The 17938-nt window shown below is 36.1% G+C and overlaps 1 protein-coding gene across 8 annotated transcripts in view; it reads right to left on the bottom strand.

The window, feature by feature from the left end:
- MYO9A (myosin IXA) overlaps window positions 1-17938 on the bottom strand; it is a 239522-nt gene that overhangs the window by 115474 nt on the left and 106110 nt on the right. For all 8 annotated transcript variants that reach the window (XM_061157939.1, XM_061157937.1, XM_061157942.1 and 5 more), the window contains 3 exons: window positions 17650-17771; window positions 11197-11338; window positions 2297-2492 (listed from right to left, as the gene is read on the bottom strand). In XM_061157939.1, coding sequence (XP_061013922.1) covers window positions 2297-2492; window positions 11197-11338; window positions 17650-17771 — 460 coding nt within the window. The remainder of the gene's footprint in view (window positions 1-2296; window positions 2493-11196; window positions 11339-17649; window positions 17772-17938) is intronic.

Raw genomic sequence — 17938 nt, 5'->3', positions numbered from 1 at the left:
CATGGGATTTCCCAGGCAAGAGCACTGGAGTGGGGTGTCACATGTTCTACTTCTGTTTAAATAATCTCCAATCCCTGTCTCACTCTGAGGTATCTGCGTACACTTATGGTGATTATAAAAGCTCTGAACCTACTACTTAGTCTACTTTCAGTTATTCTGTTAGTTTCTATTCTGCAATGCCACAATGTTCTAATTTTTATAATATCCTTCTATCCTAAAGTCACCAAAAAGAGCAGGAGGTAAATGGTACAGAGGGAGGAAAAACGCTAAATTTTGGCACTGACACTAATATACTGTAATACAATTATTCTCTGTAACAAACCTGCTTGCTCAGTGATTGTCTCAAAATGCAAATGAACTATCTTTTTTTTCTTTCTTGATAAAAAGGGAAATTTTTAAAGTTTATGCAAGGGGGACTTTCTAGCACGTTGGTCATACTCTCTTTCTTAACCTAGAAGATAGTTTCACAAGTATTTTCACTTTGTGATAATTCACTGAACTTTGTTTTTGTTCTGTGCACTTTTATGCATACATGTCATATCCCAGTATAAAAGAGTTTATTACACGGAAGCACTATGCTGGCCAGAAAGAGAAATTAGATTAGAAAACAAGAAGAATCTAGAAATTATCAAAGTAGAGATACTACAGGCTCAGTTGATTGATCACTAGTAGCATTAGTAACATTGCATATCTTTGTACTAATACTAATATACACAGAACCAGCTTTCATAAATAATAAATACCAAAAGAACATACAATGTAACTTTTACAGAAAGCAAAGTATTTAATAGTAAATATAAGAAAGGTGTGTCTTAGTTAAATCTTAGTAGAGTGTGTATCAATTTCCAGAATTGACACATTTTTCAATATTGATAAATTGATGTCCACTGTAATAAATAAGAATGCATCTTTAAAAAAAAACTTTTCCTTTTAATTTTCTGCTGGTAACTGTAGTCAATAATGCAGTATATATTTGAAAGTGGCCAAGAGATTAACTTGTGAAAGTTCTCATCACATACAAAAAACGTTTTGTAACTCTGTATAGTGATGGATGGAATCATTTCACAGTATATATAAATACTGAATCATTATGTTATATACCTGAAACTAATATAATGTCATATGTCCATTATGCCTCAATTTAAGTTTGTTTCAAGTTTTTTGCAGAGATAGCCTCTTAGAAATACTTTTGGCAAAGGCAAAGCAGTTTTAAGATTTTCCTTCTATTTTCAAAAAATATATATAGTTCTGTTCACAAAAGCCAGTTCACACACATTATAATCTGAAGTACAGAAATGAAATTCAATTACTTTTGCCTCTCATTTTAGAAATACAATCTTTCTAATATTTTATTCATTTAAAAAATATAATAGCTGAATTTAAATTTTCACTGCTAATGCACATGCCAAAAAGCCACGTAAGTAAGCCTGCTGCTGCTGCTAAGTTGCTTCAGTCGTGTCTGACTCTGTGCGACTCCATAGACGGCAGCCCACCAGGCTCCTCTGTCCATGGGATTCTCCAGGCAAGAATACTGGAGTGGGTTAGGAGCCCTGAAAGCACAAAGTGTATCCTCCCGCACTTCTGCTGAGGCTTCTTGGCAGAAAAATATTATTTTAAATGATTACATATGTATTAGAAAATCCTCACTATGCAGCAATGGTCTATCTAAGGTTAGAGCTACAGCAGGGGAGGCACACAAAAAAGTATCCAGCTTTATCCATTTCTAACTTTTAAAGTAAAATTCGGCTAACTAAATTAAGCATAAGGAAACAAAAATTACAATTCATAAGCAGACACTTTACATGTATTATCTAATTTTACCCTCATAATATTGAAGGTACTATTAACACTCCAAGTAAAACAGCTAACAGTCACAAAATCAGTCAAGAGAAGAGATGACAACTGATTCAACTGATGACAAAAGAGATAACAAGTGAAGCTGGGTTATCCACCATACTATACTACCTCTATCCTAATTTTTCTGTCTCCCGATTTATGCTTCAACATTATGTTTCATTTGTAGTAAAAACTATGACATTAGAAGAAAACAGAGAACGGTATCAATATTAAGTTCTATACAATTAAATAATAATTTCACTTTTTGCTTAAAAATCTTACCAATGTCAGTATGCCTAAGAAATACCAGGTGCTTTACACTCATTATTCCTATCAATATTTATTAATAATATATATACACACACATACATAAAGTTCACCAGCACTCAGATCTGAAACACGATGTTAGGGCATGGTTTAAAAAAAGAAGCATGGCGGAACACTGATGTCTATTGCTTACCAGTTTTTCTCTGAATGTGTCTTTTCCCAGCTTCCCTGAAAGCAACCATGGCTCTAAAAAAAGCTCGGAGAACTGACCATCGGAAAACAGCTACGGGATCAATTCCAATCATCCCAGAGATAAATGCATTCTTGCTACTTCTCAGAAGAGCTACAATGTCAGGGCGCATATGATCTGTATTTTTTTCCCGGAAATCCTACATGAAAAAAATACCAGTGTTATTTTTGGAAAAAAACGTATTAAGCCAAGAAAAAAATGGGTGACATATTTGAACAGTGGCTGAATAAGGGTATAGAAGTGATTTCTGCGTTAGCCAGCTAGATGGACCAGATAAGATATCCTCTATAAAGTCCCATCCAAGCCTAAAACTATTTAATTCTATAATTCATTTAAATTAGAATGAACATTCCACCAATACATTGCAGCTTGTTAAACACTGGTCTGGGAGATACTCTCTAAGGGACGATCACATAAAACAAACAAGAGAGTTGAGTAATAAAACGAAGCCAGAAATGAGAAGACCAGGAACAACATTTCACTCAAAGGGAACACCTATTACCTATAGGTGGTGCTAAGTTGCAGAAGTTAGGAGAAAGTTAGTAAGACTAAGGCTTAGCGCATTCTCGGCAAGGGTGACAGAGGTACAAGAAAAGGGATATAAATAGGCTATGTAAGCTATGTAAGACTGAGTTAGGAGTTTGGACTTTATTCAAGTGTCAAGGAAAGCCACTGGAAGGATGATATGAACTAACTGATGTTTTTGAACTGAACTGAACTGATGTTTTATAAACATCACTGACTGCTACTGAGGGAATAAATTGTACAAAGAATGGAGGAAGGAGACCAACTACTGCAGTATTCCAAATAAGAGCTGACAGTGACTTGGACTATGAGGATGGTACTACAGGAGAAGGAAAATGGTTACATATTTGGGACATTTTTTAGAGGTAAGGGCAAAGGACTTGCTGGTGGATTAGAGCATTGCAAGTGAATGAGAGAATTAGGTTAACACCTATATTTTTGGTTTGAGCAACGAGGTAGGTTGAGGTACTATGTATACTAATATGGAGAAGACTTGAGAAAAGAGAAGATATGAGGATAGAAAATGATGATTTTGTCCAAGTGAAGTTTGAGATGCTGAAAATAATAACAGCAAGCAACATTTATTGAGAAGTTACTAAGTAAATGGCACACTTCTAAGTATTTTACATATGTTGTCTCACTGAACCTCATTTCATCACCTTAACAAGTCCTTGAGATAGATATACCTTAACAAGTCCTTGAGATGGATGATATTATTATTATTGCTTTATAGATGAGGAAACTGAGTCACAGAAAAGTTAACTATGTTGGCCCCTATCACACATTAATGAGAAGAACAGAGGTTCAAACATAGCCACTCCTAACCACTATACTATGTCTGCATACAGACATCAAGTAGGCAGACGGATATATGTGCCTAGAGTCTAACAAATTTCAGAAAACACATTTGGATATCATCAGCATATACATTTTTAAAGTTGGATAAGATTACCAAAGGAATGTAAATAGCCAGTTAAAACCTCTTGCCAATGGAGGTGAGAGATGATAGAACAGAAGAAAATGAGTTTAAATACCCCAAAATAAGATAAGGAGAGCAAGAAACTTACACTCCTGGAAGAAGGTCCCAGACGGATACATAGAGTCTAGGCATTTGACTACAGCCACACACAGATGGAAGGACTGGTGAGTAAATTACTTCATGTCAGTGCAGCTTCACAGAATAGCCCTAACTCAGAATTCGTTGAGGGTCATGCCTAGTTTGATGTCATCAACGCTCATGTCCACAAGGCAGCCTGGACTCATCCTGCTACCTTTGGGACTTTCCTTTCCTAATAATTCCTGGTTCTCCCGAAAACAGGGGGAAGTGGGAAACAAGTCAGAAGTCTTGGTGCTTAGTTTGTCCCTAAGTACCCTTTGAGCAAAAGTATATATTATAAAAGTTAGTAAAACTGAGGAAGAATTTTCATATCAAAAGGCCAGCAGCAGCAAAGACTGAGGGCAGACACACACCAGGCTCTAAGTTAAGCACGACACATAGCTAATTTAACTCTCAATTACCCAGTAAAGCAGATGCAAATATAAACCAAACTTCCCTGCCAAGTAATCAGAGGGAGAAAGAAGTTCGTCAGAAGTCAAACACAATAAGCACTGCTACAGGAACTAAAACATCAGTCTGCCCTATTCCAAAGATCATTCTGTCCTACTAACAACTACACTTCTTATAAAACCTAAAATTCTATATTTCTTTTCCATGTTAATAGTCATCAACATTTCCCAATGTAATGGTCCTGGCTCTCTGTCTTCATATCTCTACACTCCTAAGTACATTTCATAAACTAATCCCATCACCTTTGAAACTGTCTTCTGTTGCTTTCTATAACAATGCAGCTTGTGACTTACTACTTACATCTTGTGCTATCCCTTTTCAGTCCCCACTGTTGGTTCTGTATTGAAAATTCTTAGAGTTTCATCTTGTGTACTCATATTTTCTGATCATCTTACATCAGTTTATCTCAACCATAACTGTGGTTTAAACTCTAAAATGATGAAACCCAAATCTGTATTTCCAGCTCAGATATTTCTTGTTACGTCTGAAGATGCATTTATACATTTTAAATGTATCTCAAACTTGAAAGAAAAATGTCTAACACTAGTATTGCTTATATGCTTTAAAGCAGTCACCAGTGAAACCATGTGGACCTGGAATTCCCTTTGTAGAAACTTTTAAATTACTGATTCAAATTACTTAATAAACATAGGATTTTTAAGTTTTCCTATATTTTCTGGTGTCAGTTTTGGTGATATTTTTTCATGGAATTTTCAATTTTACACTGTCAATTTATCGGCAAAACATGTTCATATCTTATAAATATCTAGAGAGTGTGTAGTTAAATCCCCTTTTTTGTTTCTGCTACCAGCTATCTGTGACTCTTTCTCCTTTCATTAGTTATTTTCTGTTATCTTTTACTTATACAGTTTACCCTTGAACAACATTGGGGTTAGCAATGCTGACCAAAACCACAGCTGAAAATCCCCATATAACTTTACAGTCAGATCTTCAGAGCATCTACAGTGCTGCATTCGTGGATTCAGTCGATCATGGCTCACACAGTACTGCAGCATCTATTTACTGAAAGATGTCTGTGCATAAGGTGTTATTCAGTCGTTCAATAGTTTCCGACTCTTTGCATCCCATGGACTGCAGCACTCCAGGCTTCCCTGTCCCTCACTATCTCCTGGAGTTTGCTCAAATTCATGTCCATTGAGTTGATGATGCCATACAACTATCTCATCCTCTGTCACCCTCTTCTCCCCCTGCCCTCAGTCTTTCCCAGTGTCAGGGTCTTTTCCAATGAGTTGGCTCTTTGTGTCAGGTGGTCAAAGTATTGGAGCTTCAATTCAGCATCAGTCCTTGTAATGAATATTCAGGGTTAACTTCCTTTGGGATTGACTAGTTTGATATCTTTGCTGTCCAAGGGACTCTCAAGAGTATTCTCCAGGACCACAGTTCAAAAGCATCAATTCTTCAGTCCTCAGCTTTCCTTATGGTCCAAATCTCACATCCATACGAAACTACTGGAAAAACCATAGCCTGATTAGACGAGCCTTTGCTATGCTAAGTGACTGTCTAGGTTTGTCATAGTTTTTGTTCCAAGGAACAAGAGTTGTTTAATTTCATGGCTGCAGTCACTATCTGCGGTGATTTTGGAGTCCAAGGATATAGTCTGTCACTGTTTCCATTTTTTCCCCAGGTATTTGCCATGAAGTGATGGGACCAGAAGCCATGTCTGTAGTTTTTTGAATGTTTAGTTTTAAGCCAGCTTTTTCACTCTCCTTTTTCACCTTCATAAAGAGGCTCCTAAGTTCCTCTTCACTTCAGGCAATTAGGGTGGTATCATCCGCATATGCGAAGTTGTTGATATTTCTCCCAGCAGTCTTGATTTCAGCTTATGATTCATCCAGCCCGGCATGTCCCATAATGTACTCTGCATAGAAGTTAAATAAGCAGGATGACAACATACAGCCTCGATGTACAAATTTTCCAGTTTGTTGTGATCCACATAGTCAAAGGCTTTAGTGTAGTCAATGAAGCAGATGTTTTTCTGGAACTCTCTTGCTTTTTATATGATCCAACAGATGTTGGCAATTTGATCTCTGGTTCCTCTGCCTTTTCTAAATCCAGCTTGTACATATGGAAGTTCTCAATTCAAGTACTACTGATTTAAGTACTATCTTGACTGAAGTACTAGCTTGAAGGATTTTGAGCATTACCTTGCTAGCATGTGACATGAGTACAACTGTGTGGTAGTTTGAGCATACCCTGGCATTGCCCTTCTTTGGGACTGGAATGAAAACTGACCTTTTCCAGTCCTGTGGCCACTGCAGAGTATTCCAAATTTGCTGGCATTTTAAGTGCAGCACTTCAACAGCATCATCTTTTAGGATTTGAAAAAGCTCAGCTGGAATTCCCTCACCTCCGCTAGCTTTGTTCGTAGTGATGCTTTTTAAGGCCCGCTTGACTTCACACTCCAGAATGTCTGGCTGTAGGTGAGCAACCACACCACTGTAGTTGTCCGGGTCATTAAGACCTTTCCTGTACAGTTCTTCTGTGTATTCTTGCCACCTCTTCTTAATATCTTCTGCTTCTGGTAGGTTCATACCTTTTCTGTCCTTTATTGTGCCCATCTTTGCATGAAATGTTCCCTTGGTATCTCTAATTTTCTTGAAGAGATCTCTAGTCTTTCCCATTCTGTTGTTTTCCTCTATTTCTTTGCATTGTTCACTTAAGGCTTTTTTTAATCTCTCCTTCCTATTCTTTGGAACTCTGCATTGAGATGGATAGATCTTTCCCTTTCTCATTTGCTTTTCGCTTCTCTTCTCTTCTCTTCTCAGCTATTTGTAAGGCATCCTCAACCATTTGCCTTTTACATTTTTTCTCCTTGGGGATGGTGGTCTTGATAACGGCCTCCTGTACCATGTCACGAATCCCTGTCCATAGTTCTTCAGGCACTCTATCATATCTAATCCCTTGAATCTATTTGTCACTTCCACTGTAGAATCGTAAGGGATTTGATTTAGGCCATGCATGAATGATTTAGTGGTTTTCCCTACTTTCTTCAATTTAAAGTCTGAATTTTGCAATCAGGAGTTCATGATCTGAGCCACAGTCATCTTCTGGTCTTTTTTTTGCTGATCGTATGGAGCTTCTCCATCTTTGGCTGCAAAGAGTATAACCAATCTCATTTTGGTGCTGACCATCTGGTGATGTCCAAGTGTAGAGCTGTCCCTTGTGTTGTTGGAAGAGAGTGTTTGCTGTGACTGGTACTTTCTCTTGGCAAAACTGTGAGCTTTGCCCTGCTTCATTTTGTACTCCAAAGCCAAACTTGCCTGTTACTCCAGGTATCTCTTGACTTCCTATTTTTGCATTCCAGTTCCCTATGATGAAAAAAACATCTTTTTTTGGGTGTTCATTCTATCAGGTCTTATAGGTCTTCATCGAACCATTCAACTTCAACTTTTTTGGCATTAGTGGTTGGGACACAGACTTGTATTACTGTGATGCTGAATGGTTTGCCTTAGAAATGAACAGAGATCATTCTGTCGTTACGAGATTGCATCCAAGTACTGCATTTTGGACTCTTCTATTGACTATGAGGATTACTCCATTGCTTGTACGGGTTATAGGTTTCTTGCCCATATAAGCAGATATAATGGTCATCTGAATTAAATTCACCCATTCAAGTCCATTTTAGTTCACTGATTCCTAAAACATGGATGTTCACTCTTGCCATCTCCTGCTTGACCACATCCAACTTACCTTGATTCATCGACCTAACATTCCAGTATATGCACTATTGTTCTTTACAGCATCAGACTTTACTTTCACCACCGGACACATCTCCAACTGTGTACAAGTGGACCCCGCAACTGAAAACTATGCTGTTCAAGGATCATCTGTATTATTTTCAGTTATTTTTTAAAGGAACTAACTTTTAGCTTTGCTCATTTCTTTTACTAAATGTCTGCTTTTTATTGCATTGATTTCTAGTCTTTGCTTTATTATTTCCTTCTTCTAGTTTAATTTGCTGATTTTCCCTAGTGTTTTGCCAACCAGTCTTCCTTCCTAACATACACTTTTAAAGGTATAAATCACTGCTTTAAATGCATCCTACAAATTTTGATACACTATATCTTCATTAATGTTCAGTTTAAAATATTATCACTTGTGATTCCTTTTCTGACTCAGGGATTACACAGAAGAAGTTCACTTAATTTCTAAACACCATAGGGTATCTAGTTATCTTTATGATGTGCCAATTAGGTCAGTTATTTAGCAGTCCTGTTCAATTTTTCTGTTTTTATTGATTTCATGTCTGCATATTTTGTTGTTACTGAAAGATATGTATGAAAATCTACAACTTTAATGATAAATTTGTCTAGCTACCCTTTTAGCCTGAAGTGAAGTCACTAGGTACATATAACTTTTGATTATGTCTTCTTGAAACAAGCCCCTTTTATTGTTATGAAGTGTGCTTCTTTGTCTCTAATAATGATTCTTGTCTTAAAGCCTACTTGGTCCAATAATAATGTAATTACAGAAGCTTTCTTCTTGTTAGGGTCTGCCTAGTGTGTCTTTTTCCCATCCTTTTACTTTCAACCTATCTGATAATAAGAATGAATGAATCACAGACATAAATGCATATATTGTATGATTCTATTTATCTGAAATTTAATAAGTTAAAAAAAAAAAAAAAACTAAGGGTAAAAAATTACAGTCATGTTTACCTCTGGGTGGGGGAGAATGAGCCTGGAAGGGGCATGAGAGAAATCTGGACACTTGAGATTTCTGCATTTTATGTACCTTGCTACATGATTTTATAGGTCAAGATTTTTTTGTTTTAGACTTTATTTTTATATATTTAGATGTAACTGACACACAACATTGCTTAAGGTGTATAAAATATTAATACTGAGTTGATACATTTATAAACTGTAATATGATTACCATTTTAAAGTTAACAAACACCTCCATTATGTCATACAATCATCATTTTTTTGTGGTAAGAACATTTAAGGTCTGGTCTATCTTAGAAACTTTGGAGACAGTGGTATAATCACAATGCTAACTATAAACACAATGTTTACTATAATTATAATGTTGTACATCAGAACTCCAGAAATTAACTGCAGGTTTTTATCCTTAGGCAGCCTCTCAACTCCCCCACCAACTAATAACCACCATTCTACTCTGTTATTCTAAATGTGTGTTCTAAAATCTGTTCCTTCTTGTCTTTTCCATCTCAGAAAATAGCACCTCAAATTCACCCATCAGCTATAGCCAGAAGTCAATTAACTATAATCCATCAACAGGGTTTACTCATTGCATCTCCAAAACTATCTCATAATCATCTAGATCTCCATCTCTACTGCCACCTCAGGGGTCCAGTTTACCTTAATGTTTCATTGATCTCCCAGCTCCCAATCTCTCTCTCTGCTATTCTTTCTCCTCTGAGAAATCAATTTCTAAAAACACATAACATATCCTCTGCTTAAAATTTTTTCATGGCTCCTCATCAGAATGTCAACAAAAACCAAACTCCTTTAACTTGATCAAGAAGCCCCGAAGAACTAAGTTACTGTCCATTCTCTAAACTGATTTCATGCCACTATCTTCCTTGATCACTATAATCTAGTAATGCTGACCTGTTTTCAATTATTTTAGCATATTAAATTCTGTCCTATCATCATCTCTTCTGTCCTATTCATCATCCCAACCCCTCACCAAGGTAACATTTACTTCTGATCATCTCTCAAAATTTGAGTTTTGAAGGAGGTGTTCATTACCTACAAATTAAAAATCGACTATTTCATTACTTTCTCTCATAGAACCTGTATGTTTATTTATACACCAAGATCATATGAGCTAATTAATCACTAGATCATTCTAAACACAAATGTCAGACTCTATGCTTTGTGTTTAGAATGATCTAGTAATAAATTAGCAGCAGAGAGTCTGACATGTGCTTCATGTTTTAATAACTACTTCTTGAATAAATGAATCAGTGATGAGTGAATGAGTGGCCTTAATTCTGACTCTCACCTCAAGATCCAGGAAAAACATATTGCTCCACAATATTCCACAGCATCACTACCTCACCTAGAAATTGCCTTCAGTGTCAGACTTAAACATCAAGTGGTTGAAGGGTAATGGATTCCTCAATGACAAACAAGGGATGGGCAAAATTATGAAGATTCCTTTCTGCAGGAGTTAAGTCTCAACATATTCATTAGGAGCTCAAGCTCACAAATATCCAAAGGTACATGAGGACATGAGGCCTCACGGATGTAGAGAAGAGAAAAATTCAGCCAACCATACATAGATGAACTAGTGGGTTTAAAACCTACCAATGGCATCTATTCTTGAAGACCTAAGAAGGCTATTACACTTCTGTACTGACCAGTCTGAGGGAGGAGTCTGAGACAGAATGGATATATGTGTATGCAGAGCTGAGCTGCCGCAGGCCTGCTGCACACCTGGAACTAACACAGCATTACAAAGCAACTAAACCCAACAGAAAATAAAAGCCAAATTTAAAGAAACAGAAATAAACAAGATAAAAAGGCTATCACATTTAGAATGGATTGACATCAATTTTAGCTACAGGAAAAAACCAATAAAACCATCAGCTAATGACAGCAGAATACTGCAAAGAACAGTACGAATTTTGGTAGTATCCTTATAAAATTTCTCCCACTGCTATTGAGCAACTACAAAGAAAACAGTATAACAGGGATGGTGATAACAGTTAAGAACACTCCTCTGTCCTAAAGGCTTATTCAATGAGAAATTTACTGACCTTTACCCCATATTTTACTTTCCCGGCATAATGCTTTATGATGAAAGCAGGCTCCATCACAGCTGGAAATTCAATGTAAGAATTCTCTTCATGTTGGTGCTTAAACTTGTCCAGCAGTGTTTGATTTGTAGCCTGTGGAAAGCTAAATTAAAAATAAAAACAAAAACACTAAAGAAAGATGCAGCAGTTAATACAGTATTTTTAAAATAATTATAATTTCATCTAACAAATTTAGCAAATTACAGTGAGTTTTCAATTAAATAAATTCTCGTAACAAGCTGAGAAGAGCCGGACATCAAGTTGCCAACATTTGCTGGATCACAGAAAGAGCAAGGGAATTCCAGAAAAATACCAACTTCTGCTTCATTGACTACACTAAAGCCTTTGACTGTGTGGATCACAACAAACTGTGGAAAACTCTTAAAGAGATGGGAATACCAGACCATCTTACCTGTCTCTTGAGAGAAACAAAAGAGTTTCTTGTCTGCGAGGCAAGAACCAACAATTAGAACCGGACATGGAACAAAGGACTGGTTCAAAATTGGGAAAGGAGTACAACAAGGCTGTATATTGTCACCCTGTTTATTTAACTTCTATGCACAGCACATCATGGGAAATGCCAGGCTAGATGAATCACAAGGTGGAATCAAGACTGCTGGCCAGAAACCTCAAATATAAAGATGACACCAGCCTAATGGCAGAAAGCGAAGAAGAACTAAAGAGCCTCTTGATGAAAGTGAAAGAGGAGAGTGAAAAAGCCCCTCTTAAACTCAATATTAAAAAAACCAAGATCAGGGCATCCAGTCCCATCACTTTATGGCAAACAGAAGGCGAAAAAGTGGAAACAGTGACAGATTTTCTCTTCTTGGGCTCAAAAATCACTGCAGATGGTGGCTGCAGCCATGAAATTAGAAGATGCTTGCTTCTTGGAAGAAAACCTATGACAAGCCTAGACAGTGTATTAAAAAGCAGAGCTATTACTTTGCTGACAAAGGTTCATCTAGTCAAAGAGATCATTTTTCCAGTAGTATGCATGGATGTGAAAGCTGGACCATAAAGAAGGCTGAGCACTGAAGAACTGATGCTTTTGAACTGTGGTGCTGTGTCCCTTGGACAGCAAGGAGATCAAACCAATCAATCCTAGAGGAAATCAACCCTGAATACTCATTGGAAGGACTGATGCTAAAGCTCTAATACTTCGGCCATCTGATGCGAAGAGTTGACACATTAGAAAAGACCCTGGGAAAGACTGAGGGCAGGAGGAGAAGGGGGTGAAGAGGATGAGATGGCTGGATGGCATCACTGATTGAATGAATACGAACTTGGGCAAACTCCAGGAGATAGTGAGGGACAGGGAGGCCTGGTGTGCTACATTCCATGGGGTTGCAAAGAGTCAGACATGACTTAGTGATTGAACAACAACAAAACAACCTGAAAGATGAGTAAAAAAAGATTTAGTATTCCTATTTTGTAGATGAGAGCTCAAAAGTTGTGATCTGCCCAACACATACTATGCAAGTATCAGAAGTAAGACAGTTACTCGGGTCCTTAGATGTTTATCTTAGGCCACAGTGTGCTGCACCATAAGACTCAAAGGATAATAAAAACCAAATCATATGTTGCTTGGGTTCAAGAACTTGCAAAAAGGGAATGATCTCTCAAGTTGGACAGGTCCTTTAAATCCAGTCATTTTTTTGTTGTTGTTACAAAATAAGTAGTAATTTTCTTATCTACATCAGTTGCTGAATGTTTTTATATTATGTCTATTATTCTTTCAAATACACATCAATGGATTTACATTCACTGACAAACATTTCATATCTGGGAATCATTCAAATAATATTTATTAAGAAGCAACTTCATAATAGTAGTACTTATTTAGTGGTTAAGTTGTATCCAACTCTTTGCGACCCCATGGACTAGAGCCAACCAGGTTCCTTTGCCATGGGATTTCCCAGACAAGTATACTGGAGTGGGTTGCCATTTCCTTCTCCAGAGGATCTCTCTGACCCAATGATCAAACCAGCATATCCTGCACTGTCAGGCAGATTCTTTACCACTGAGCCACCAGGGAATATAGTATAATACTAGCAATAATAGTAGTACAGACATATAAAACTTTAGAACAGAAAAAAAAAATCACTAGTGGTTGGGAATAATGGAAAGATTCAGAGGATACAGGAGGCAATTACAAGCTATATTTTAAAAGTCTGGTAGGAGTTTCAAATAGAGGAAATAATCACTGACAAAAAAAGTAGAGGGCAAGCATCTTTCAAAGAATGGTTTCATTTAATAGTAGTTGAAATAATGAAAAATAATGTGATGTGAGATATAAAGATGCTGAATACAATATCTAATGCATTAAAATGATTCCAAAACTACAAGAAAAATGGTTAATTACATAGTACATATTGGAACCAGGAAGGAGAATGGTCTTTGATGTCAGATAGTCATTGCCTACATTACTAATTCTATCTGTGACCTTGGGCAAGCTAGGTACAACCTTCTTTAGGAACTGATCTGTTAATACATAAAGGAGTAAAATGAATGATAGTGCTGGAAGAACCAAATAACACTAGTAAAAATACCTAACATTAGTTGACATCCTATAGGGATGATAAAAATGTAATCTACTTTTTTATGTTAGCAACACTGCCAGTTTCCTAGTCAACTGAGGCCTGCTTTTGCATCAAACACTATCCCTTCCTCTAGGCTTTTCTCTCCTTCCCAGAACTCCAAAGCCATTCCAGAACAGGTTACAACTCGTGCGCAATTTTAGAGAGTACAGCAACAACCTTTATAGCAACCTTAGTGATTCTAATTTTACCATGCTTCATGTCACCAGACAGAACTACCAAAATGAATTTTCCTACAATGTGCTTTTAATGGTGTGCCTCCCCTACTTCAGATAATTGAAATACAAGCTTCTGAGCCCAGACCAATCCAACTTCTGCAAACATACCTCTCACTACTCCACAGCAGCATGCTTCTTTTCAGGAAGGATGTTCATCTCATTGTTTCTGGGTAAAGGTCTATTTTTCTTCTAATCCTTTGGGTCATTAAAAAGCTTGTGATTTGTTTCTTTTTTTTTTTTTTTGATAAACAATGGAAAAAAATGTTTCCATTTAAATTTCCTTTATTAAAACCAATGCTAATTCTCACGTTTATGGAACACTTATATTGTTTATTTACATCTTTTGCCCATTTTTATTGATACATTACTTCTTTTTTTTTTAATTGGAAGATAATTAATGAGAACAAATATAAGGGCAGTTTCTATTCCAAACAAGGAAAGATGGGAAAAAAAGCTTTCCACCAGTCCCGCATTCAATAAACAATTGTGGATACCTACTACATAATCAAGCAAAAGAGCCTGGAACAGAGGCCAAGCAGACATTACTGTGAATTTCAAAACTCTTCATCAATGTTCCCCAAAGACTACCTGCAAGGGTAGCCTTAGATTATTGTTTCTTTGCACTAATCTAAGGCTACCCTAAGGAGTTTTCCAAAATACCAATGCCTGGACCCCATCTCCTGTGATTCTACTGAACTGATGCTAGGCCAGTGACAAAGTACTATTTATAAGTTCCCCAGGTAATTCTTACGACCAAGCAAGATAAAATGTTGGCCTAAATGAATGCTCTGATTTTAACTTCAGTTTTTAAATAAAACGCAGAGTCTGACTCAAGAAGTCTGGGATGGAAGTATGAGACTGTACTTGTAACAATCTTTAAGATGCTGCCAGTGCTGCTGTCAGCAGATCACATTGACTACTATGGAAAAGACTAGTAACAGTCTTCACTTTGCTTACAACATTCCTCCTTTCTAAATCCACACTGCATCCTTTAGAATCTAATTTATAAAATTTGAACAGCCAGCAGACAACAAAGACAAGATTAAACAAGAATTCTAACTTCCAACATGTGCTCCTAAAGCACTACAAACACACTGAATGAAGCAGGAATAGCAGTAATGATATTTCATGTAATATATCCTCTACAGAACAAAATATTTTTAGAGGAAAAATACTCAAAGTGATTTCAAAAACAGCTCTTTCCAAATGATACTAATTTATTGTCAAGTCCTCTTTACTGGTACATGAAAGAGGGAAAATATTTCATGTTTTTGCATCTTCTGGGACGTTAAAACAGAGAGACAAACCTGGTCCATTTATAAGGAAAGATAACAGGATTAACTTAAAGCAAGGGAAATAATACTATGGTTTATTAAAAATTTTACGGAGAGTTGATATAGAAGCACAATTGAAGTGGTAATTAAGAGGTTATTCAGTCCAATCTCCTACCTGCAAAAGTACCTTGATAGATGATGCAAAATAATTACTATAATGGAAAATTCTACTACTTTATGAAGCAGTTGCTAATCAGTTCTAATGAATAAAAAGCTCTTTCTTATACTGAGCCAAAGTCTGTCTTCCTGTAATTTCTCGACCTATGGCTTAACCCCACAAGCTTTTGGGTAACAGCAAAGAGGTGATATTCTCTTCACTGGGCAATATTTACATTTCTGTGAGGTAGCAACTGACCAGGTAAAGATGATCTTTGTATAACATAATAAGATGTGCACTCAATGAAACTTTGCTTAAAGAGTAACAGACAAGACCCCCTTGCTCTATTCATGTTTTAACTATATATCCATAGCTTATTTCCTGCTCACAACCACTGTAAGATAGACAGTAGACAGCATTATAATTTATCATCATTATTTCCTTTTTGCATGCAGGAAAACTGAGGACTAAGGATATTAAGAAATTTGCTGAGGGTAGTTGATAGAGCTAGAAGACAAGAACTTCTGACATCACAGTCTAAGCATTATGGTGAAGCAAATAAGGACAATACTTCAAAGCACGAGCTCATTACTTTGCGCTCGGTAGCTCATTTGTGTTTTTGTTTGGTTTACTCTTGTATTTTGATTTTGCTTGTATACAACAGAGAAGATGGGGCAGGGGGAAGGCGAAATTGGAAAAAGGGATCAACTGTATGGTGACAGATAAAAAATAAACTTTTGGTAGTGACCACATACTGTAGGGCATACAGAAGTAGAAATATAATGTACACATGAATCTTATATAATGTTATAAACCAATGTTACTGCAATAAAAAAAGGAAAACAAAACTTCAAGTAAAAGACAAAAATACAGCTTCTTATTCAGAAATGCCTGGAGGGTTTGAATCTCAAGTCCATCATTTACTATACATATGATCTTTTTCTCAAATTGCTTAAATTTTCTTGTTCATAAGATAGCTCAAACAAAATAACTGCTTATCATCTCAGTATCTACCACAATGGTTCTCCACACTAAATATCAAAATCACCTATGACACTTTCAAAAATAAAATACATCAGAAGTAAGGCATGTAAGCAGAGTTAAGAACCACTAACCTCACAATTTTATAAGAGATAATGTATGTTTTGGGAAATATAGAGCAATACAAGAAAGGTTTACAACTTTGCACATAAAATTAAAATGCTTTTTGCTGAATTTTAATTCATTTAGATTAATGAAAATAGACTAATGATGGGAAGGCAGATATAATTGTTGGCAATCTCCAATATATTTTGCAGCTCTGCCATATTACTTTATAATTCTATGCAGCAATTCTGTGAATTTATGGTATATTAATATGGCAACAACATATAACTTACCATACCTATCAGGATATTCTTAGAGTAAAAATAGTTGCCTTTAATAACTAAAATAAATAATAGGTATAAACTTTAAATTGTCCTACACAAATCTGGTATACAGTCACCCTACCTATGAAAGTTACTATTTAATATTTTATATCTGAGTTTAATGGGTATAGTATTAAACGAAGAATCAAGTGACCTAATTCAATCCCTAAATATTTTACTAAAGAGTCATAGAAAACCAACACACTCTCCACCACTTTGGTTTCTCCATTTCTAGATTTGCCATCTCTTAGGATAATTAAACTGTAATAATACTTTCTAGAGCACTGAGAACATAGTGGAGGATGCTCCATGAAGCATTATTTCTGCAGCATACGTATTTAAGTTTGGTATACTGAACAGCGCTCCCAAGGGATGGCAAATATCTAACACATGCTGTCACTAAAACCTTGCACAGCCATGGCAGACATCACAAATCTATTATTATATTTTTCACCACTAAACAAGAAAACTGCAAACACACCTCATATTTAAAACTTAATTCAATAAGAGAGAAACACAAAGCAAAAAAAATATATACCAACAATTGAACATCAAAGTGACTTCGCAGAAGAAATTTGGATAAAGTCAAGGAAAAAACGAGTTCAATAGCCAAGTCCATCCAATTTTCTTAGAAACACACAAAAAAATGCATACCAGGGAAACTTTAGCTCCTAATAACATTAAGAAGAAAGTTTAGGGCTTAAGAAGACATGAAAAACTCAAATGGGCAATAACAAAACTGAAAAGAATCATACTCACTTGCTTTCTTCATCCAAAAGATGGAGCAGGCCTGTTGGTTTCTTGCTAATAAGATTTATGCAACAGGTATTATCAATATAGTCTATATTGTGCCAGCTGATACCTTCAGTTCTATATTCCTCCTAGGAAATAACAAATTAACAATTTATTCATCTTGCAGAAAATAAAAGGTATGTGAGGATAAGGATTAATAAGTTTTTACCAGGATTAAAAGAATAGACTAAACGTTTAAAAATCATTAATCTACACAATGAAAGAAATGTATACTTCAGTTACATAAAATCGTGAT

The sequence above is a fragment of the Dama dama genome, chromosome 12 (genome assembly GCF_033118175.1).
Source record: "Dama dama isolate Ldn47 chromosome 12, ASM3311817v1, whole genome shotgun sequence".
Taxonomy (NCBI): Eukaryota; Metazoa; Chordata; class Mammalia; order Artiodactyla; family Cervidae; genus Dama; species Dama dama.
This window is presented reverse-complemented; position numbering and strand designations above follow the sequence as displayed.